General features: G+C 39.9%; 1 protein-coding gene across 4 annotated transcripts; it reads right to left on the reverse strand.

The window, feature by feature from the left end:
* Positions 1-185: 185 nt before the first annotated feature.
* On the reverse strand, positions 186-22841 carry LOC141005720 (uncharacterized). 4 transcript variants are annotated; one of them, XM_073477707.1, is made up of 17 exons: positions 22641-22841; positions 9884-9966; positions 8728-8808; positions 7948-8007; positions 7182-7352; positions 6579-6653; positions 5414-5542; positions 5204-5249; positions 4819-4909; positions 4530-4671; positions 4069-4173; positions 3858-3945; positions 3493-3526; positions 3018-3092; positions 2111-2213; positions 1823-1962; positions 186-938 (listed from the first exon to the last, which is right to left on the reverse strand). In XM_073477707.1, exons 1-17 carry the CDS (start codon positions 22684-22686, stop codon positions 806-808), a joined length of 1602 nt encoding a protein of 533 aa, XP_073333808.1. In that variant the 5' UTR covers positions 22687-22841; the 3' UTR covers positions 186-805. The 4 variants fall into 4 exon arrangements, with proteins under 4 accessions (XP_073333808.1, XP_073333801.1, XP_073333818.1 ...); XM_073477700.1 differs by having other exon boundaries at positions 1809-1962; XM_073477726.1 differs by having other exon boundaries at positions 811-938; positions 1804-1962.
* Between the last annotated feature and the right edge of the window lie 228 nt (positions 22842-23069).

The following is a 23069-nucleotide window of genomic DNA, read 5'->3' on the forward strand; positions in this document are numbered from 1 at the left end:
AAGTTAATGTGCAAATTTTATAAATAATAACTGTTGTGACTTCACAGTAGTTAATATGTGTGAGTTTGTGGTACACTCACTGCAGCAGTCATGACGGAGTGTGTGTGTGTGTGTGTGTGTGTGTGTGTGACTGAGGATTTGAAAGGCTGATAACTGATTGGAGGTTTTGAGGAAACATGAAAACATTTTAAGAAGGTTTCATTGTTTTATTGTTTTGTGCAATACAATATGTACAGTAAACATTTCAAATGTTTCGTCTGCTTTTAAAAGTATGAAAATAACTCTTGACTTTAAAGCTATTTGACAGTGGTGGTAAAGAGAGAGTTTGTCATAGAACTGGACTTTGGTATCGTTTCCAATATTCTTCAACCAAACGTAAATCCCCTCTGATGACAGATGACATACTTCCCACAGCTGAAACCCGGAAGTTCATCGACACGTTTTAGGATCCAGATGGAGCAAAGGGACTCCTCGGTGATGCTTCCAATAAATTAAAATCCTTTGAGGACCTCGCCGTGTTAAAAGTTTTGCGGTAACATGTGAATTTATTCTTTCCGCGTCTTCCTGAGGTTTGGCTCCGGACGCTGTAAAATTCCTCATCAGGTCAGAGTCGCAGCACTTTGGCTTTCACATACACACCACATCTGACTCTCTCTTCTCTCACACACACATCAGTTGTCAGTGTCCTCAGGCATCTTCTCATCCTCTTTACTTCATTCTGTCCTTCTTGTTCCTGCTCTGTAAATCCTTCTTTAATGTGCCTTGGTGCTGTGATTAGGAGCGTAGGGGGACACAATTAGGGTCGTCATGGTTTCTTGTCTCGGCCTTGTTGGTCAGGTATGTGTTTGAAGCGGCACTTGTCGCCATAGAAACAGCCTGAGGTCTGCCAGTAGAAGCACACGTCTCCATCAATAGGTACACAGCGTCTGGAGAACATCCTGCATCATATTCACAGAGAAAGAGCACTTAGAGTACATGCAGGCAAATAATGGGGTGCCAATAGTGCACAGAGACTGAAGCTGGAGATAATAACTCATACAAGATTATTCTCTGTCAGTAAACACTGAACATTTTCACTGTGATTAAAAGGATTATACTGTGATTAGAGGATGATCACAAAGCGATGAGTTATGAATTTGGAAGTTGTTGGAAAAGTGGATGCGGGATAAAAAAGCCCAAAGGAACTGGGATGTACTTTTCATCTGAGTCACTGACATAATGAGAAGTGAATGATTTCAGTTGACTTTGAACGTAAAGAACACGACATAGTGTGAATGCACAGGGAGGGGAAAAATGGCATTTATTTATTTTTTAAAAAGGAATTTAAATGTCTAAAATGTATCCTTAACTTTGACTGAGACTTAATTAGGGTTCGGACCGATTCGATATTAATTATAAATATGTAATAAAGCAATTTTAAGCCAAAAAGGAATGTAGCAGAAATGTATTAACTAGTAATTAAACCAATTTACAAAGATATCCATTCGTCCCCATATGTTTTGTCTTGTGCTGGACCATGAACCTGTCGTAACATAACTTAAGGCAATCTACAACCGAGCTAGTAACAGTTCGCTTACTCAACATGTCCTTAGTTGAGACATATTTTAAGTCTCAAAACAGAAAAGAAAAAAACACAACTTGTAATGTGTGTCAAGCCATCGTACAACATCCAACTGCAACAACATTAGCACAAGAACAAAGCACATCAGCGCACAGATACAGGTATTATGGGTATGATGCTCGGTAAAGCGGTAACATCCCCGCGACCCTCACGGATAAAGCGGTCAAGAAAATGAACTGAACTGAACTGAACGCTCGGTACCCTGCAGCAGCTGTGCTCTGCTGTGTTCCTGTAGCGTTGGAGCTGAGGCTGCTGTTGGTCCTTTGTATGGGGGGCAGGCTCCTCTGGATCCATCGGTCTGGGTATCTCATCACCAGCTTGCTGCTCCCCAGCTCCACCCCCTGGACGGGAGGAAACAGCACAGTTTATCAAACTTCACATGAAGTGGCCGAAGAACAGGGTGACTGCGTGCTGCGTACTTGTTGACATACTCAGTCACTGACAATGAAATCTGAGATGTTAAACGTTAAATCAGCTTTGATCGCTCACCTGCAGCTTCTCCAGGGCTCTGGCGGCCATGTTGGCATTCTTGAAGTTGACGAAGGCACAGAAACGCTCATGAAGAACTCTGATGCTCTCTATCTCACCAAACCTGTAACCACCGAAGACACAGAGCTTCTAACCTTCAGCGAATCAGTGCGGCACAGATCTACAGACAATTAATACGTTATTATGATTACAGTTATACACCAACCCCTCCACTACTGCTGCTAGTGCCTCAATAACTACATCTGTCTTTAAACTGCTGGACTGTCAGTCAGTTACTGGCTATATCAGCCTTATGACTTCTATCTATTATGTCATCTTATCTATCTATCTATCTATCTATCTATCTATCTATCTACAACTGTAACAGAACGATGAGGTCAAAGTGCTGACTTTCAGCTTTAAGGTTTGACGGAGTTCATTATCAATGAACAATTTAGATATATTTTACAATTTTGACGCTGAAACACTGGTAACACATTTTTCATCTCAAAATGCTGAATACCAAATAAACTGACCAACATGTTCTGCCTTCTCTCTACCACTGCTGCTTCGACTGTTGCTAAAACTAACATACACATGCATATATAGCAAGTACAATTGTAGCAGTAGTTAGTTTTCATCCCTTTCCTGTCCAGTAAAAGCAACATATCTACAAATTTGGCGATTCAGAGTGTGACTTTTTGTGATAAACTGAAGGATAAAGAGTCTCTTTATAAGCAGAGATAATTCTCACAAATATAAAGTCCATCTCACTATTGTAGTCTTCCTGAAGAGCTGGATGTGTTTCGTTACCCCTTAAATCTGAACTCATAACTCCGTCCTTTTAAAGCTACTAATTTGTCCCCCCCCCCCCCCCGACACACACACACACACGCACACACTGCACATGCACACACAGTGTTTTTACATTTTGAAGAGATCCAAGAGGTCTTTCTCTGTGACTTCCACTGTAATGTTCCCAACCCACAGAGAGCGACAACTCCTGGAGGAGAAGAAATAAGAAGATAGCGTGAGCAAAGAGAAAGAAAACAAATGAAGGATGTGAACAGGAAGAGACAAAGTGAAGATGACAGGAGAGAATAATGTGAGAAAGAGTGATTATTAGTCCATTATATGATTATTTGTCCAACAGATGTTATCAGACAAAGAGGTGAATGTATGTTTAACATTTGTGAACATCAACATTATTATTATTTGATTTAATTTTATTATCATTTAGATTACATGTATATATAGTTATAAAGAAAGCAGATGCTGTATGTATTTCAATAAGAAAATTGATCGCTTCACGTTTAAAACAACACAGTATTGTAGGTTATATGTGAGATTCACATATAGTGACTGGTGGGATTATGTGTATTGCTTACAGCTATACAACCTACCCACTCTGGTCCTGCAGAGGTGTGTGCTTCAGTGCTGGAAGTAAGAGGAGACAGGAAGTAGATGTCACGTAATGACAAAAGAACAAAAACAGAGCATTAATCACATGTACTCAACATCATGAACCAATGAGTTTGCTGTAAATTACATTACATTTCTCTGGCTGGCTACACTAAAGAGCTGCTACTATATCAACAATAACATCATACTGATAAACTAAATCTACTATATAAAGAAATGTACTATTCCTCCATAAAGTATCCTTCAGCTCTTTGTCTGTAATGTCCTCTTCAAACCACAGGGGTGGTTTAACTCAGAGCAGTGCTGCCCCAGTGTGGACAGATGTGGTACTGCAGCTGGCTCTTACTTTTGGCCTCAGGTGAGGTGATGACCGCCTGAACGGTGGTGAACTTGTCCAGCAGCATTTTACTCTGCTCTTCTTCATAACCCAACTCCTGCAGCGAAAAAAAATGAGCATCTCAGAAGGGTAAGTAGATAGAAGTTACATAAGTTATGTAATACCTTTAAGCATGACACTTAATCAACATTTGGATGAGCTCCACCCAGCTGCTCCTCACCTTGAGCTGCAGGACGCGGCAGGTGAAGAGTTTGCTGGATGCTTCCTTACAGTTCTGATCCAACTTCAACACCTGCTCAATGGCCTTCTCTGCCTCACTGTACCGCTGGAAAACACACACAACAAACTCAGCATACGTTTAGGTTCAGCAATGAAATCACAGAATGCAAATTATTGGTTGGAACGTATTAAGGCTCATTTATGCTCTATGTTTAATTCATAGAGACCGGACAGGAATTAACTGTGACTTGGACAGCAGCGAAGGAAAAGTGGATGTCCATGCGAGACCGCTGAGCAGCGCGGCGGCGTCCTCTAGTGGTTGTTTAACATTCATACCAACGTGAAGGACCCATGGATGTGGTATGTGAGACGGTTGTATATTATTGTGAAATGGACAGATCTATTTTTGTGTGTAAAGGGAGCATAAATGAGCCTTAAGTCTGTCGTACAGCAGCTGCTGACCTTTAATCCCATCAGAGCACAGCCCTTACGGAAGTATCCCTTCGGCCAATCAGGAGCCAGCTGAATGGACCTCTGGGCGTCTGTTAGGGCAGAGTAGTACTGCTCCAGACACCAATAACAGTAGGAGCGATTTCCATAAAACCTGAGTGACAAGACAGAGAGTCAGAGGGACGGACTGAGACTTTAACCAAAGTGAGCGTGAAGGAGACAGAGGAAACCAGGTGATACTGTCAGGAGAGGACAGGGTCAGAGTGTAGCTGTTGGGGTCAGAGTTCATAGTTCGGCTCACCTGTGGTCTTTGGGGTCACAGTAGATGGCTTCTGTGAACATGTCCACTGCCCGGCTGTACTGGCCTTGCCCAAACATCTGAATGCCCTGCACTGGAGAATGTGCAGGGAAGATATATTCCTCATAAAATCAGTTGAAACACTACTGTTGTATATTTCTGATATAATTCTTCACAAATTTAAGATACATAAAAATATTTTGTACATCTAAAAACTTTGTCATCTTCATGTGAGAAAATCCTTTTTTTATTTGACCATTAACACTTTGTATTACAGCAATGTGAGCAGAAAATACCTTAAATGATCCTGTTTTTTTTAATCCAAGTTGAAGTTTTAAACTAATCTTTATCCTTTACACTTCTTAACAACAACAAATAGATGATTCACCTGTGAGAGACTCCCCTCTCCTCCTCATCTCTTCTGTGTTCTCCATCTGCAATCACAGCAGACAGTTTTGTTAATGTTGGGTATTTAACGCTGATTTTACTGGCGGTCATCAAACATACCAATGAAATATTCTCCAGAATTACATTTCCACTGATTACAGATCCTCCCGTAAAGACGGATCAGGAAGCAGGTCATTGGTTGTGTGTGTACCTGGCTGCCTCTGGCCTCGTTCTCCTTGTTTTCTCTGGAGAACTGTGTTGTTCTGCTCTTCAGGGTTTTGAGTTTGATGTGGCTCGCAACTTTGGCTACAAATGCACTGCTGACGTCCCACTCTGGCTCCTGAAACACCAGGAAGGAACACAAAACACTCAATACTTTAGTTCTTTATTTTCTGTAAATTAATTCAAAAAGTGAAACTTTCATATATTCTAGATTCATTACACATAAAGTGAAATATTTCTAAGCCTTTTTTTTTGTTTTAAATTGTGATGATTACGGCTTACAGCTCATGAAAATCAAAAATCCAGTATCTCAAAATATTTGAATATTACATAAGACCGATCAAAAAAAAGATTTATAATACAGAAATGTCAACCTTCTGAAAAGTATGTTCATCTATGCGCTCAATACTTGTTCGGGGCTCCTTTTTCACAAATTACTGCATCAATGCGCCGTGGTATGGTCCCGTGGTATGGTCCTGCTGGCCAAAACTACTAGTAACTGGTTTGCTGACCATGGTATTACTGTGCTTGATGGGCCAGCAAACACGCCTTACCTGAACATCGTGGAGAGGCTATGGGGTATTGTCAAGAGGAAGATGAGAGACACCAGACCAAACACTACAGACGAGCTGAAGGCGGCTATCAAAGCAAGCTGGGCTTCCATAACACCTCAGCAGTGCCACAGGCTGATCACCTCCATGCCACGCCGCACTGATGCAGTACAAAAGGAGCCGTAGTTGTTTTTTGAGGACTGAATCATGTTTGTGAATGTGTGTATAGCATTAAAACAAATATGATCTCTGATAGGTCAGAGTGGAGGTAGCTGCTCAATGTCTTGTTCAAGGACACTGCACTTGTGTCTGACGAGTTTGATATTATGACATTTGCACTCATGTTTCTTCAAAAACAACAGCTCTTTACTCACTAAACCCCCCTACTATCATCTTAAGTCAGTGTCGCATCAACTGCATTAAACATTTCAGGCAACAAGGACCAACATTAAGTGAAAGACGTGGCATGTGGTTTTCTTTTCATACTGCTGAGTAAGTGTGTTCATACCGAACATATTTGCAGTCTTAACTTCTCCAGTTTGATTAGTTTTAGCGGAAGAGCCAATCAGACGCAGCTGCTACAAAGTAACCGCACCAAGGTACCTTAAAATAGAGGTCTTGGTCCTCTTTCCTTGGTCCAAGGAAAGTGTGGTGTGCTTCATTCAGCTTCATTCTTAACTGGTATGAACACAAGAGATAGTAAATTACGGGAAAGTAGTACACACAAGTCTATTATTGCTTGGTTGAAGTTATAAACGGGATTTTTTAACTCCAACTTCGTGAACAGAAACAAACTTCACACAAAGATTCAGTTAACTTTTCTATTCTAGACCAGACGATGGAAAACTAGACTTGCAGCACCTGATGCAACTCTAAACCTTACGGCAAAGAGCACTGCCGAACTGGGCTTAAAGAAATGTGGCTCAGACATCCTCCTGCAGTGCACATGGACATGACATGTTCCAGCCTTGGACTATGAGTGCTGTGGACTGGATTCTCAACAAAGTTTACCGTTTTGCCTAAATCAATTTCAAAAATGAGTTTTATCAAGCATTCGATGCCTCATTCATGAGCACTTTAACGAAATTTGACTGTTCAGGAACACTTTGCAGGGCTGTTAAAGTAACAGGTCGCTCTGTTGTGTTGTTATTTTCATTTTAAATGAATAAATGATACGCTGAGTATGCCAACATGGCTTCAACCCACCTCCTCGGAGGTCCTGTGGGGCAAATGGTGGTTGCTCTTGTGGTCTGTCACAAGGGCAGGCACTGATTCGGGCTGGCATTTGTTTCTGGGACGGACGGCGGTCCATTCCTCCTCCTCTTTCAATTCCTCCTCACTGTCACTCTCTGACGCCGCTCTGGCCACTTCCTCTTCCTGTTAAGAGTTTAAAGTGTTAAGATTACCCCAGAAGAGGAACTCATATATTCCTAATCAGGTTTTACAGAGGTTTTATGCAACATAAGATTTATTGTGTTTTCAAAGGGAAACACTGAGCAATAAGAATTTAACAGATCAGTGAGTGATACTCAACTGTTATTTATATTTGTCACATATCTTAAGAGTCTTAACACCTGTTGGATGAGTAAGACTGTTTGGATGAAGTCATGATGTCTTGGATTGTTGTTGGATTTGGGTCCCTGCAGAATCACATATCTTAGAACAGACCTTGATCATCAGGAACCTGCTTTTTCTTATTCTACTGTAAGGCTAGTTAACGGAAACATACACTGACATCACATTTTATTTTGCTGAAATAAACTTAAATAAACTTGCTTAAAATCTGTGCAACAATTTAACTGAAAAAATTACCGGAGCAGACGATTAAACACACGCACTTCCAGGTTTATGTGTGCATATACACATAAATGCATGAATACATATGGAAATGAAGATGATGGCGTGAATATATTGCAGCATGCAAACTATAGGGAAATAACACCAGATTACTTATAGGCCCTTATGATCTCACCTGCTCTGACGCGTCCTCCATCCTCTCCTCTCGCTCCAGTTTCTTCCGTTCTTTCTGCCTCTAAAAGGAGAGCATGGACATGGTGGCTGTGGGATGGCACACAGACATGTATGGACACAGGTGTGGAAGCACATGTGCTGCCAGGTGTGTCATAAAGGGCGAGGTACAGTCATGAGGAGGGTGTGGCAGGACTTATGAAAACAGTAACATCTATTAAATAAAAAATGGCGTGAGGACGGACAGGACAACAGGTGACAGAAGTAAATACAGGTGTGGTGACAGGCGTGGTGATGTGTGTGAATGTAGGACACATTCAGTTTGGTTAGTGAGGAATAATAAACAAAGATGTGAGCTAGAAGATGAACAACATATATTTGCTTTACATGTCCAGAGCAGTTTACATAAGGTCACATGTGGTGGATGTTACAATATTAACTTTGAGGATGTGAGGATAGTGATCGTCAGTCTATAAAACTGTTGAACACATCGTAGTTTGTTCTGTCAGATGCGTCAACCAATGTTTTAGACATTTCTCAAAAATATGAAAGACACAAATAACTATCAACATTCTTCTGTCAGTATCACTGAGACTACATACTCCACACTTGAGCTTTAAATAACCTTCTGATATTTGATGTGACATGGAGGCAAAAATCATGAATCTGTATTTCAAATTATATTTTAAAATGCTCTGTATGAGTTTTTTGCACTTTGAACAGTCAGTAGAAATGTTAAATGATACCGTCCTTTTATTAAGTTTTTAATTATAATTTTACTCACTTTCCTTTTAGCTCTCCTCCTCTCTGCCCTCCTTCTCGTTTTCTCCTCATCGTCCAAACCGTCCTCGCTGTTCAGCATCGCCTGCTCGAGACATACAGTATCATATTCAGGGCTCAGGTAACTCGACAGGTGCACTTTTCTTCAACAAGAGCTTGGAGTCACTTCTTCAAGGTGTAAATTTTAAGAAATGGCCAGAAAGCGAAGATAGCTAAAAAAAATTAAAAATATATAGAGGTGAGCGTAACCGCTAGCTGGGGCTCACTGTACTCTAGCTGCTTTTAGCTAATCAGCTCAGTTTTCTTTAATCGATAGTCGGCTGCCTTAACAATCCATTATCGATTAATCATTGAATATATATGAAATATGTTGAACATTTTTCCTTTAGAAAACTGTTTTACATGATCTATGTTTGATTTATAATCACAGTCGGCTACATTGGGAGTTAAAAGAACAGAAATAGTAAACATAAAGTTACTTGAGTGATGAACCAAGTAACACAAAACAATGACTTAATTTTAATTACGGAGCTTCAGTGTGTCACTGTTCAACAACTGGCAACAAAATCCAACCGATAGTGAAGCAACTAAATGGCTAAAATGTGTCAAATGTCTTTTTGTATTTTTTAAATGACATATTACATATTTTCTCATACCAGTATTTTGTGTTTTATTTGGATATATTTGTAAAACAAGTACCTGTAATCTATCATTGTATTTGTGCCCGTCTCCGATTGGCAGATTAGGACATTTTTAATTGGTTAAATTCTTAACAGCGATTAATCGATTTATGATTAATCATTAACACCCCTAGTTAGCTGTGGAGCTATTGGCCTTAATAGCTGAGAGGAGTCTGCCTGGATCATGACCCTGGATCATGGGGGGAGTCCAGCATCCATTGGCCATTATTAAAACTGCATCTCAAGGTACTTTGGTGTTGGCTTCAGCTTGTTGAGACATCAGAAGTATTAAAGTGCATAAAATGTTTGTAGATGAGAAAACGGGGATCTTTGTTTTTAACACACACTACAAATACATTCAGTGCAGAATTTTTTTACTAATAATCCACTTATTTTTTAAACGCAAGTCCGTTGTATTTAGATAGTTGTAGAGTACAAACTGATCCACACTTAATATAGTATAGTAAAATTTCCGTCTACCTGTGAAGAGCCTTGGTCTTTTCTTCTGTCTGTCAGAGCAGACGCTCCATCCTGAACCTCCATCTCCTCCTCACCTGGTCCATCTGGAAACACACACAGTAAATATGTCTTCATACACGAGGTATGACATGAAGAAATAGACATCCCTTCTATTGCTTTCAGTTTCACTGTCACGTGTTTTCACAATGATTGTTTGTCTAGAGAGAGAGAGAAAGAGAGAGAGAGTGCAAGTGTGTGTGTGTGTGTGTGTGTGTGTGTGTGTGTGTGTGTGTGTGCTGATTTCCAGTGCCCGACTGACACATTTCCCATGCAAAACTGCACAGGTGACCGTGTGGCAGCTTGTGATTGGATGAAAGCAGAGAAAGGAATCAGTGTGAAAACATTCAGCTTGTATGAGTGGCAGCTCACAGAGCAAAATGGACCCCATTCAACACAATAATATATTTGATACAAATGTAAAGCCTACTAGAATAAAGTCAAATGATGGCTGTTATACAAATATTGTCCAGAGATGTGGTCTGTTTGAACGAGAAAAGGTCTGTCCTGAATACAGGCAGTAAAATAACAGGTACACGTACTGTAATGACACACACAGGCAGTATAATCTGCACAGCACTTTGATGAAGGCAAACATGTAAATGTGATGTTTTAATGCTGCAGCACGGACAGCTGATAGTGTTTCTGTGTAATGAAGCATTAAACATCAAATATTTACAGTGGCCTCGAGGTTAAAAAAAACTGTCCTTTAACCTTTAAAGGACAATAAATGTCGCAATTTATGGTTTACGTTTTATTACTTTACTTTTAACTAAAAAACATGCAAATAAGAAATTTGTTTTTGTTTAGTTTTTTATCTGCTCTAATTTGCCGGTGGTCTCACTGATCTGTTTCATATATCGTGTGTAACGTTATTCAGTCGCGTAGGTTCACGTTCCTGGATCAAAGTCCTACACTGCGTTTCCTGGACGAACACTGCAAACCAATCACAGCACGCTGACATCATCAATGTGCTGCTCGTGTGCTTCTTCAGAAGTACGCCAACTTTCCTAAATTGTGGTGTGCACAATTAAACAAAATTGTCTTTAAAACTGAACAGAAACATAGACTGCATGTCTACAAGTCATTAATATGTCGTAAATTCTTTCTGCTTAAACAGTCTGAGCTAAAACTTTTAGATTTGTGTTTGTTCTGTTGGACATATTTCACCTGATTCCTTTTATGTCAAACTAAATTAAAATAAAGCTAAAATTAGAAAAATGTGCATCTTGCAACCCACGAGATTCTTTCCATCACATTAAATAGTTAAATCCAAAAATGTGTTTTTATTTATTCAACAATATTTTTAAGTAATCATTGAAATCATTTAACAACAAACAAACCCAGATGAGACTTCTGTGGTTATATGGACTCAGAAAAGGTTTGGTGCATGTTAATACGACCCCAGGCAGGCGGGTGTGTTTGAAAGAGGGGAATCCTGCTCCCTTCCACTCATACCACACCAATAGGTCACCATGCCAGAAATATCTAAGGGCCTCTGGACAGAAATAGAGCTCAGGTATCCAGAAGCATTCTAGAAAAATTCCACAGAGAAACCTCTCACTCTCTTGCTTATATTCCAACTGACCCAAGTGATCCTACTGAGACGAAATCCATATTCACAATGTGAGTTGAGACATTTACCAGCTGGCTATCAGAGCTGGGCTGGTAGTAAACTGTCTCTCAGCTGACGAACACTGACTTTGCTGAAGCAGATCAGTTACCGTCCACTCACACCAGTGGCAGGGGGAAACGCAACAGCCGGTAGTTTTTAATTTCAAGTGATTGCTAAAGGACCCATCTGTTTCCCAAGCAGTAGTGACATGCCACCAGCTATTTACAGAGCCACTGGTAAACAAGAACAAATCCCACTACAGAAATCCTAAAGATGTTACAGATAATTAAGTAACAATTTGTATCCACCTGTTTCTATCTGCATATCAGTTACTATGAACCTGAATAGAAACAAACTAGTGCAAGAAAGTTTTTTCGCTTGGCTGAAATAATAAAAAAAAATAGCTGCGGATGAAAAACGAAAAAAGATTTTAAAAAACGACATGTGTGGAGCCATCAGGAGACAATAACCCTCCTCACACTCATAATTAAAAAACATAAAATGAAAATCTGCCTCTCTCTTTAAGGCCCCCCTCCCCAAAATGCCCAGTGTGCTCTGATTGGTCAGCTCTCGCAGGTGTGAGCAGGCACCGCCCACCATGTATCCAGGGCAGTGACTGTATAGTCTTGACATCACAACCTTACAGAAGTCCTGACAGCTTGTTTAAAGGCGCAGTTTCTGATTAAGAGCACAGTTTTTAGTATTTACATAGCACCTGTATAATCAAAACAGACGTGGAAATCTCACATTCTACTTCTACATGTGGCATTAAAACATCCAATATGGGGTTGATTCATATAACAGTGAATCCAGCTACGTGTTCTGATCAATCTCTCATAAGAACTCCACTTAAGGAGCTGTTCATACATGGTACAGTACACATGTAGCCCAACCAAGGTGTAAAAGACCAGGCTGCATTGCTTTTATGAAACAAAACTGCTGATACTAAGAATCAGGTTGCATGTTCTGGATAAATGACGGATAAAAAGTATTTTCTCAGGCCAACATTCCCTCAAACACACAACGTTGACAGATGAAAAGGCGAGGGGAGTAAACTCTGGGTCCAGGAATAGACCGCTCGTTCAGAAACTTTTGGAATGAGTAGAAACTGAATCTGTTTGGCATTAAGAGCCACAACACCACCTGACTCACAGCGACCAAAAGGAGGAATAACCAGAGAGGAAAGGAGGGAGGATGTTTGTGAGAGAATAACATGCCTGTTTTTGGGTAACCATCCACATTTAGCCCAGGGCCAAATTATAGGTTTGTAACTGAAACACATTCTCCTTCTCCACAACATAAAACCACTCACATGACAGCCTATAGAATAAATCAGCAGCTATTCTACAGGATTTACTGTGCTCCTGAGCACAGCTGCCTTTAATGCAGCAGGACACAGTGAAAGCAGTTTGATCATCAGCAGCCGCCCCCTCTGACAGACGGGGGCAGTAAATGCACTAGTCTGTAACTGGCCAAGACAAACTCTGACAGCTTTAACACCAGAAAAAAAAGATTAAGTCTGAAGTTTTCTCATCATGACGGGTGCAGTGAGGGGGAGTGAGGGGGATGTCAAACAAGGTCATATCAGGTTAACTAAAAGCACCTGTGTGAGTGTACCATGTAGGACTGAGGGTTTTAAAATTACTACTGTCAGGGAATAAACCACTCTTTTCCCAGAATCCTCTGAAATTCTGATGATAAATTAAGTTTAACTGCAGATAATGAACAATAAAATTGTGTTTAGTCAAATTCTTTGATGCTATTATGTGTTTTTATATTCTGATGTGTTTAAGCTTAGAAAGAAAAAATTAATGAGGCCCCAACTTTATCAGTTTTTAAAACGTGTATATTCATTTTTTATAGTCCTGACCTCTTCACTCTTTACAAAGGATTACCGTTTATTTTTGTATTATCATCAATAGGTTATTATTACCAGCCATAACACCTTGTGAGTCCGTGTGTGTGTGTGTGTCATCCTGGCAAAATGTAGTCCTGGAGACACCTACTGTAGGGGAAACTAACACAGAAGCAGTGTTGAGTATTTTGGCAGATGTTTAGTCTGTCTGTCTGTCTGTGGACACATTTTGTCTGCACAACCACAACCGTGCAAGATGCAGTCACAGGTTTGTAGTTGAGATCAAGAGGAATGCAGAGTTCAGATTAAATAAATAACTCATATTTTGTCCTGTCTGGTTGGTAGCTGTACTCTGAGGAAGACAGAAACAATTGCGACAGCAGCAGCAACAATAATACCACCATGGAAACGCTGGGGGTCGGAAGTTTTAATCAGTCAGCGCTATCAGCTATAAACATCTTCAAGTGTGCAATTTCAATCCATTCCTCTGCACTATCTGCATTTGTTTACAATTTACAGAAACTCCTACCTTTGTTGTCTATGTTTTTAGCTGTGCGTCTACCTGTTCCTGTCTTCCAGTTGGCCGATATTATCTGCCAATATTGGCCTGTAACAAATATATTGGTATCTGCAAATATGTTGCCCGATATGCACCGATATGAAAACTCTGGGTTTTTTTTTTTAGAGATTGTAATGCAGTCAAGGATGTCATTGCAAAAAATGTGCGTATTTCGTTGGATATATCGATCTCCAGCAGTGGTCGGGCTCTGCTTCAAACCAGAGTCAGATTCCTTGTTTTTGTACATATACTTTGCCAATAAATCTGATTCTGATTCAGTGGATAGTTCATTCGTTTTAGCGAGTTGTTGCATGTATGTTCCTCCAGCGCCTCTCTGTTTGACTTCTGTCTCTCGTACTTTCATGAAGTCAAGTCATACAGCGTTGGATTTTTCGGAGTTTTCCAAAGCTGTATGACTTTGGATTTTTTGGCTGTATCCCAACCCACAATATATCTCTCGATATTTTTAAATCTCCTAAAAAGAAGTGAAAAAAATATCACAATATTCTTGTCCAAATACCTGCGTATCAATACTGCAACAATATAGCAGGGATGACGATTTGTACTTGACAAAATACAAACACAATGAGATTTTTTTGATAAATAACCATCAGTAATGTGGATATAATGACTCAGTGTGTAAAGCCAAGTTCAGAAAATGACCTCACTTTACTGTAACGCAGCCTTTAAAACCAGGAAAAGACAACACTTCCATATCTAGATATAACGATAGCCAATATCTAAGATGACATCAACCTACAGAAATGCTACATCTGTATACAACAGTGCCACGTCCGTCTGCCATCACCTTGTCCGTGGATGGAAAGGTCATCACCCAGAGAACCAGCATGCTCATTCGACTTTCCTGAATGAATAATCGTTTGTTTGGCTGTTGCTTCCCTACAGTCACAAACATTTACACACCCAGGCACTCCACAACATTGTGTATCACGGCTAAACAATACTCCTCATGTACTTCTGATCCCAATTACCATCACATATTGTTTTGATCTGAACACAGACCAGACCACAGCCATCAACAGAATACACCAGGGGAAAAATATGAGTCTGTAGGGATTTAATACGCTGTTAAGATTTCGACTGAACAGCAACTGCCGCTATCAGATGATGACTCCTCTGACGACACACACTTTGACATGATTCAGTGAAGTCTTACTGTTTTCATTCAGCTTTGCTTCACAATATTTACTACCATGGAAACTTTCACATCAACTATGAGAGAGACAACAAATTGCACTTGCCACGTTACCACGAGGCCACAGGAGTTTGCATGCAAGTTCATGCACACTCAGCAAAATGTCAACAGGCTTGAACAGCACTGTCATGGACTGTAGGTTTAAATAAAGGCAATTGATTGGATCTGATGGTCCAGTAAAAAAAGGCTTCATGTCTGCTCTTTTATCTCAACAACAAAAAATGTTCAGGGAGTCAAGAATGAGCTCTGTGTATCAAACCATGTGTTGCTGTTTGATATGAGAGCCACATGTGGTTCTCAGGGCTGCCGGACAGGGTGGCCTTGACAGTTTCCTCCCTTGTTTTAAACACACACCCATATCAACACACACACACACACACACCCACCTCTCTATCAGCAACAGTGTTTTCAGTTTTTTATCTTTCTGTTGATGTGCAGAGCAGAATAACAGAATAAGTTATGGGAAAAGAGAGAATTTAGGACTAGAGCTATACTTTTAGCAGATTATCGGACATGCAGCACGGGAGTGAAAGCCTTCCTTTGTTTACACACTGTACTCGGGCACAGTCACGCATACACAAAATCACAGTCCTGTTCACTTCCAATTCTGTGTGAGCGACCGGGCAAATAAAGCATTTGCATCCTGTGGCGAGGCAAATTCATATCTTGGCTGCGCATAGACTTTAATATTGGTGAAGTCAAGCCTAATCCAACAAATATGTTGACCGCTAAAAAGAGCTACAAACCATGTGCCTCACATCCTGCACTGACCATCCGCCTGCATTCGTTTATGTGTGACCACGACCTAGAACAGAGGTTGGCAGGAGTTGTATCAAGGAGAACTGCTCCACAGATCCAAATTAGCAAATCATTAGTTAGTAAAGATCTTGCTGCCAAAGACAACGCGTCTAACAAAGCTACATTTAGTGTGTTAAACGCATTCTTTGACAAAAACACACTGTGGTTGACAGAATTGATATCAAATTGGACACATTTGCAGAAATAGTTGCGTGTATCTTATTACTACGGTTCAAATCGGGAACTTCTGTGCATGCAGTCCAGAAGAAGAGCCTGCTTCAGGGCCCCCGTACTAGTCGGTCTACGCCCAACGGGAGAAATTAGAGGCACACTGAGGGAGGGTGAAGTAACGTATTGACCCTTTCTGTCTGAGGAATCCTCTCTCATGTCTGCACTGAGGCCAGAATGATTTGCTTGGTGTTGATTTGAATGGCAGTGATTCGAGATGAGGCAGTGCAGCAAAGTGTGACCTACTAACGTCTCATCTAGTTCCTTAAGCTCTGATCTCAGTTTGTTCCCTGAGAGGGGGAGCAGGAGGTGAGAGATGAGACATGCTTTCGGTGACCTTGCTGGTCTTATCGGTCCCGTCAGCCCAGCAGTAGCGAGCTGTTCTCCCTTTTTTGCCGTCTTTGTTATCAGCAGGGCTGGTGTTACAGAATGTGCTTGGTTGGGAAGGAGGCAGATGGTGTGGCCGTGACCACAGGGTGAACTTAATGCCAACGATAACCAACGCTTCGATTTATCAGTGAACCCCACAAGGGCTGCTGCGTGTCAGGGTGCATATCTATATCCACTCATTCTATTTTGATGTTTTTCTGAGTATAAAGCTGCTATTAATAAGACTCAACCCTTCCTGTGGTTATTTCACAATCCTTTCTCACAAGATTTCCAGGAAAGCGAAGACAACGTCTGAACTGCTGGAAGGGATTTAATGTGAGGAACTGATGAAAGAAATTCTGACTTTGCTTTAAAAACAAACAGAAGGAACAGTGAATGGAGCACTTCTGCAAACAGAAAGGCTTCTTACTAAATTATGATAAAAAAAATAGATTCTGAGAAAACAGTGGGGAAATCAGAAATAAATGTTTGTCTCTGATAATACCTGTGGTTTCCCCACAGGAAGTTAGAAAGCCTCACAGATTAACATCTTATGACCCACTTTGTTAGTTGATAACAGCCTAAACAACAGTCACATTAAATATAATGACTATACAGTAGTTGTGTGAATGAGGTCTGTAGTTTTACTTAAAACTTAATGTTGGAGGTAGAAGGCCACCTTACCAGAAAGAACGACCTCCTCTACTGACATAAACAATGCTTACACTTATATGAAATTTAACATTACCATAGCTGAAAACCCTCTCCGATCTTAAATGATGGACAATATTTGAGAAAATACACTGTATGTAACTGCCAAATCAATAAAGTTTATATTTAAGACATGTATGGGTCATATTTCAGACTTTAGAATAACTTTGAGGCTGTTATTTCTCTTTTGATTTGAGGCTCGTTCATACATTTTAATTAGAGCTGCACAATTAGTCTTCATATAATCAAAATCGCAATATGGCTAAGCAAAAACACAACATCCTTTGCAGAGGTAATAACTAAGTGTTGTGAAGTCCAAAAGTCAAAATTTATTTAAAAAAAGATTAGAAGTTATATTTTCCACAATTCACAACTCTTATATTTAACAAAATATTCTGCTCCGATTCATATTTGTTGGTGTTTCGTCTTTCAAAACCACCTCTTTAAAGTTTTAAATCAAAAATAGTATATACTATGACATTAAGGACAATGCTCACTGCATTATGACAATATTGGGATTTTAATTTCATCAAGTGCTTTAGTTTGTCAGATTATTAATTTGATGGATCAGCCATAAAAAGACTTTTGCATCTAGTTATTTAATTCATTAATAATTTCACAATTGATTTTTCACAGATTTAGATTCATCAAAATCTAAGACATGAAATGAGAGCAGTGAAATTTACCTTAAAAAAATAAAGGGTGAGAAATGAATCAATAAAAAAATATAAACCACAATAAGTAAAATAAGAAATCAGAAAGTCTATATTAATAAAATAAATACCAAATGACCTCTGCCTTGTTGCATTTCTTTCATTTATACAAAATACAGCAACAGCTTTGCCATCCAGAGAGGAGTGGTTTCCTCTCCGTCTCTCTCTCATTAGCTGAATGATTTAAAGAAAAAGGAAACTCGAGGCTAATGAGTGTCTGTGGTGAACACTGAATCATCAGCCCTCCGGCCAATTCAACAAACGGATCGCACACGCTGGCATAAACACACACACACAGGCACACCCAAAGACACTGAAACACAATGTGCCAAATTAAACACACACACTGGTAGGTCCAAACTAAAGTGCTCTCCCTCTGACTCATCAACTGATACTCACACTCTGCTGAAACAAGACAAAGGATCTAAAATCTGTCACTGTTGTCACATGAGCTCACCTGATGTCTGTGAACATCCAGTGTTTACAAAATGTTACATTTATTGGATGCTTCTGATTCACTACGACATGAACTCGAGAGTTTTTAAAAGACACTTTGAAAGCTTTCGTCTGAGTTTTCAACTCAAAGTCTTCATAAAACTAAACTCACTTGAAGGTAAATGTAAAAATTACAGACGTTGGTTTTTTTAACTGTGTTTTTGCTTTGTGAATGAAGGCCCTAGACTCTGTTCACTGATGAAGACCATGAGATAAATTACCATTTTCTAATGATTAAGATTAAAACTTGTGTCTGAGAAGTATAGTGGCACAGTGAGCACAACTCTAAGTTTTAGTGCATCATACAAAGACATAAGCAAGGCACCACCTGTGGAGCTGAGCTAGTCGGCTATCCCCAGGCTCCTGCTAACTAGCCACAAGTTGCTAGTTCTCTCTACTGTACGTTACACCCAACAAATGCTGGTTCAGTCAGCTGGCAAAAAATCAAAACCGGTTGAAGATCATACAACAGGCCGGCAATCACTGATATCAATGTTACTTTTCAGGACAATAAGCGCATAAGAATGGTATGTCTGTATTCATCATGAGAAATGTGAGATATGTGGAGATGAATTTCTTCCTCAAAGGGATTTGTCTCATTAAAAAAAACACAAGTGCACACATGTGAGGAGATGAAGTGAGAGCAAAGTGAGGAGCATGTTTTATCGTGAGACAGTCCAAGGCCAAGAGGTATGATGAACACAAAAGGAAACTCACACTGATTACAAATAAACCTAATTTATGTCTGGGTGGGAGACTTAAATAACAGGAAGAGAAGATTGTGTTTAGGATGTAGGCGTTTGTCTAACCAGAAACTGAAATGACTCATGAGCCATGCTGAGGGCACCAAAGGTCAAAATCTGACTGATAATTTTTACTTTCCTTTATAATTCATTAGTTACTTCGGTGGAGTCTAATACTACATGAGTTGAAAGCCTGAGTTATTTTCAATCAGGGCTGACCATTTGACAGACTTAAAGCAGGTCAAACCAGCTTGTGTACATTCTTCAGAGGTTAGTGCACAACTCATTTACCAGTCAAATATTTTTGGTAGGGTTTATGTAACGCTGCAGACTCCAAGTCCAAACATAATGAACACTGGCACAAGACAGCTCTGATTAAATTCAATTTTTTCTAAATACCAAAATACAAAAAGAAACTGTTTCCACGGTAACAGCAGCCAAAAACCAAATTTGCTGCAAAATAGTTTGTTCAAAATCACAAAGACTTTTTTATTTTATTTTAGTTTTGTTTTGCTAATTCAAAGTTTAAATTTAGATTTTACAGGACAGAAGCCAATCGTGGAAGGCTCGACTTATAAAGCGAGTCCACTAAAGTGAGCGGATGCCTCTCTCCTGTAGTCTTGAATCAAAACCCGCTTCTTTGCAGTAGTAATTCCCTTAGCGCCGCCCTCTATGGTTGGAGTAAGGCCCTATTATAGGTTAATGTCAGGTTATAGTTTGATGTTGCAGGGAGCAAGCAACATGTGTTTCACATTTCCGTTAATGTATGGAGTTTCAAAGATAAACAACATAGGTATCAGGTATCAGGGGTCACAGGCTCAGAGGAGGGGACGGAGCTGTCCACTTAATCTTCTCCAGATGTTCCTTTTTTAAAGTCCTATATAGTCTTCATGTGGACCATCTCCCAGCACTAATTCAACAATTAAAGTGCCTTTATTGATGGTTATTCAGTGTGCAGTGTTTCCCATACATAGGCTCTACTTTGGCAACCCGCCCAGGTAAACTGAGACCCGCCCAGGAAGATAAAATCTGAAATTTTACAGCGCAAACAGACCCCCCAGCCCCACCCACCTCGTCACACACGTGCATCACGCAGCATGCATCAGCTCCGGCATCACCAGTTTACTTCAGTGTTTCCCACACATTAACTTATTTGTGGCAGTCCGCCACAATAACAACATCGGCCGCCACATATTGATTTTCTATTTTTGGAGCTGCGCATCCCGTTCTCACTCACTCAAGACAGCGCACCCGTCAGTGAAAGGCATTATGTTATATACTCTGATACAGTGGATGGTGGTGTGGTTTTTCCTCCGCCAGTAAAATCAACAAAGAAGAGGAGGAGGACTATTTAATGCGGTTGGCTTGACCAGAACTTCCTCTGCAAAGAAGACGGCTGGCCTCGTCGTCGATCATTGGAAGATATGAAAATGTGCTGACATAATTACCCTGTCAAACATAACTGCGATTCATGATTTTACCCTTATAATCATCAAAATATTCTTAAAACTTTAAAATTACAACTAAAATCGTCCTACAGCATACTGGAATCACTTTAACCTTACACTGAATCGCAGAACAAACATTCAAAGAGTCTAATGAGTAATCATAAATCATAAGGTCTTTCTGCACAAATAAAGGACAGATAAACGGTGGTAAACTCATCTCCCTGTCGTTTTTTTGGAATCAGTAGTATTTACACATCTGATTTAACTTGTTTTTATGGGGGATACAATGTGCAAGCTATGCCTTCAGCCATGATGACCGGCTTAGGTAATTCAAAATTAAATCAGGAAACCAATATAGGGATGTACGTCAGTGAGCTGGACAGCTTTGTCAAGGCGTTCATGTGAGGAGATTCACGTTTATCCCGATGATGAAAGATAACCATGATAAAGTTATTGCAAGTCTTTTTCTAATAATAATATTATTTATATTAATAACATTTCAATAATAAATGCATTAATCGTCCCATCCTGGTCCCAGGTTTACAACTTGCAAGCGTTTCACTCACCAGACAACTCAAAATAGTTTTTTGATTGCAAAGTTGGTTGTTTGAGGGTTAAAAGTATCGACTTCTCCTTTTATATAAACATTAGAGCTCTATATCTGTTACTAGGGTTTAATTCCCTGGAACAACTAAGTTTCACTGCAATGAGGTACCTGTGTTTGTTTGCTTTTTCATATCGCTCAGCACCAATTGGAAGATGTCGGCGCTTTTAAAGAAATCTGAGTTTCCAAGTTATTATTATGACTTCAGTGCTAGAGCCTGACCAATATATCAGTCGGCCATTTTTATCAGCATATATTGGCCTCACACAGATATTTTGCCATCAACGAATGTGTTGTAAATATTGTGCCTCCATTACGCTCGTATCTTTGCCCCAAATGTTTGACTCTGTGTATGTGTGTCTGAGAATATCGGGCGATATATCTGGATCAGGATTTTCGTCCTCCCTAATATCTGATCAGCATGTTTAACAATAAGGCTGGGTGCAGGATAAAATAAGGGAAAACAGACATTGACACAGTTCTGTAAATAACTTTTCCCAAATGTGCTGTGGAACGGGACACCACCGAGTTATTAACAGAGCTGTACCGATGTCCATTTCCCCGTTGATTTGCCTTGTCAAGACCAATAGTAGATTAACTACATTTTGCTTGTTTCACCGTTCCTCCACGGGTTTGTACTGTGCAAAACTTACTGTAAGCACTTCCAAATATATCTTTTTTTCTGCAAATCACTGAGCGGGGTGCTAAAAACTAAAGATAACATACTGTAGATCTGGTGACATGAACTTCTACAGTCAAACAGCCTAAAGGGAAACAGAATAAGCATTTCATTGTGAAATTATGTACGCTGAAGTAATTTTTTTTACACAATGCATGCACTCACAGTCACACACGGGTCTGCTGAAACACAGAAATATAGGTGTTAAAAATGAAGAAGTCTGGCTTTTCTATCCTGTAAATATAATGCTAGTTTCATTACCCCCCAAAAAAACAACTGAATTAAGTAAAATAAAAATTGCAAATCAACATTTTTGATAAGGTTAATAAGGCAAGATGAAAAAATTAAAGAAAAATAAAAGTCATGGCACAAAATGACATTGGCATTCATTCATATTAGCAAGTTTAGTCACCTGTAAGCAGGTAAGTTAGCTAACCTAGCTATAAACTGTATTTAACGCTAGCTGTTAGCAAAAAAAAAAAACTGTTTGTGTCCACAATTCAAAATATTAAAAGCCCTGTAGCCCATATAAAGCAGCTAATTAGGCGTTATAATGTGACAGGTATTATTTCAGCGTGGGTTTATTAGTGCTATCACAGCGGCTGTGATATAAAATGATAAATAAGAACCGAAATGACTGAAAAAAAAAACTCAAAGTTGTCAGCGGCTGACTGGCACTTCTACTCACCGCCTCCCAGACCCAGCAGCCGGCAGATATCTCTGGTGAACTTCATCGGGTTTTACCGTCCGGCATTATCGTGCCCACACTCTCGGATAAATGTAAACTAGTCACACCGGACAAGACGACAACTTTCCACTCTTCATTCAGCGCTGACAGCTCGCCGGTGAGGCGAAATGTCGCCCGTTGACAGTCCTCCGCCCTCCGGTCCGGTCCGCAACCAACCGCCGCCACTGCGCGCACGACTTCCGGTGCGCACTTTCAACAATAAAACAATGACGGGCAGAATTTGATGACGACTTCCGGTCAGCAACCATCAAAATAAAACCACAAAAGCGTTGAAAATGAGCCTGTTGGTCATGACTGGTGAAGGTTTGATATCAAACGATTTAGGATTTAGAGAGCAAATGCAGTACAAAACTAAATTCCACATTAAAT

This window comes from Pagrus major, chromosome 1 (genome assembly GCF_040436345.1).
Source record: "Pagrus major chromosome 1, Pma_NU_1.0".
Taxonomy (NCBI): domain Eukaryota; kingdom Metazoa; phylum Chordata; class Actinopteri; order Spariformes; family Sparidae; genus Pagrus; species Pagrus major.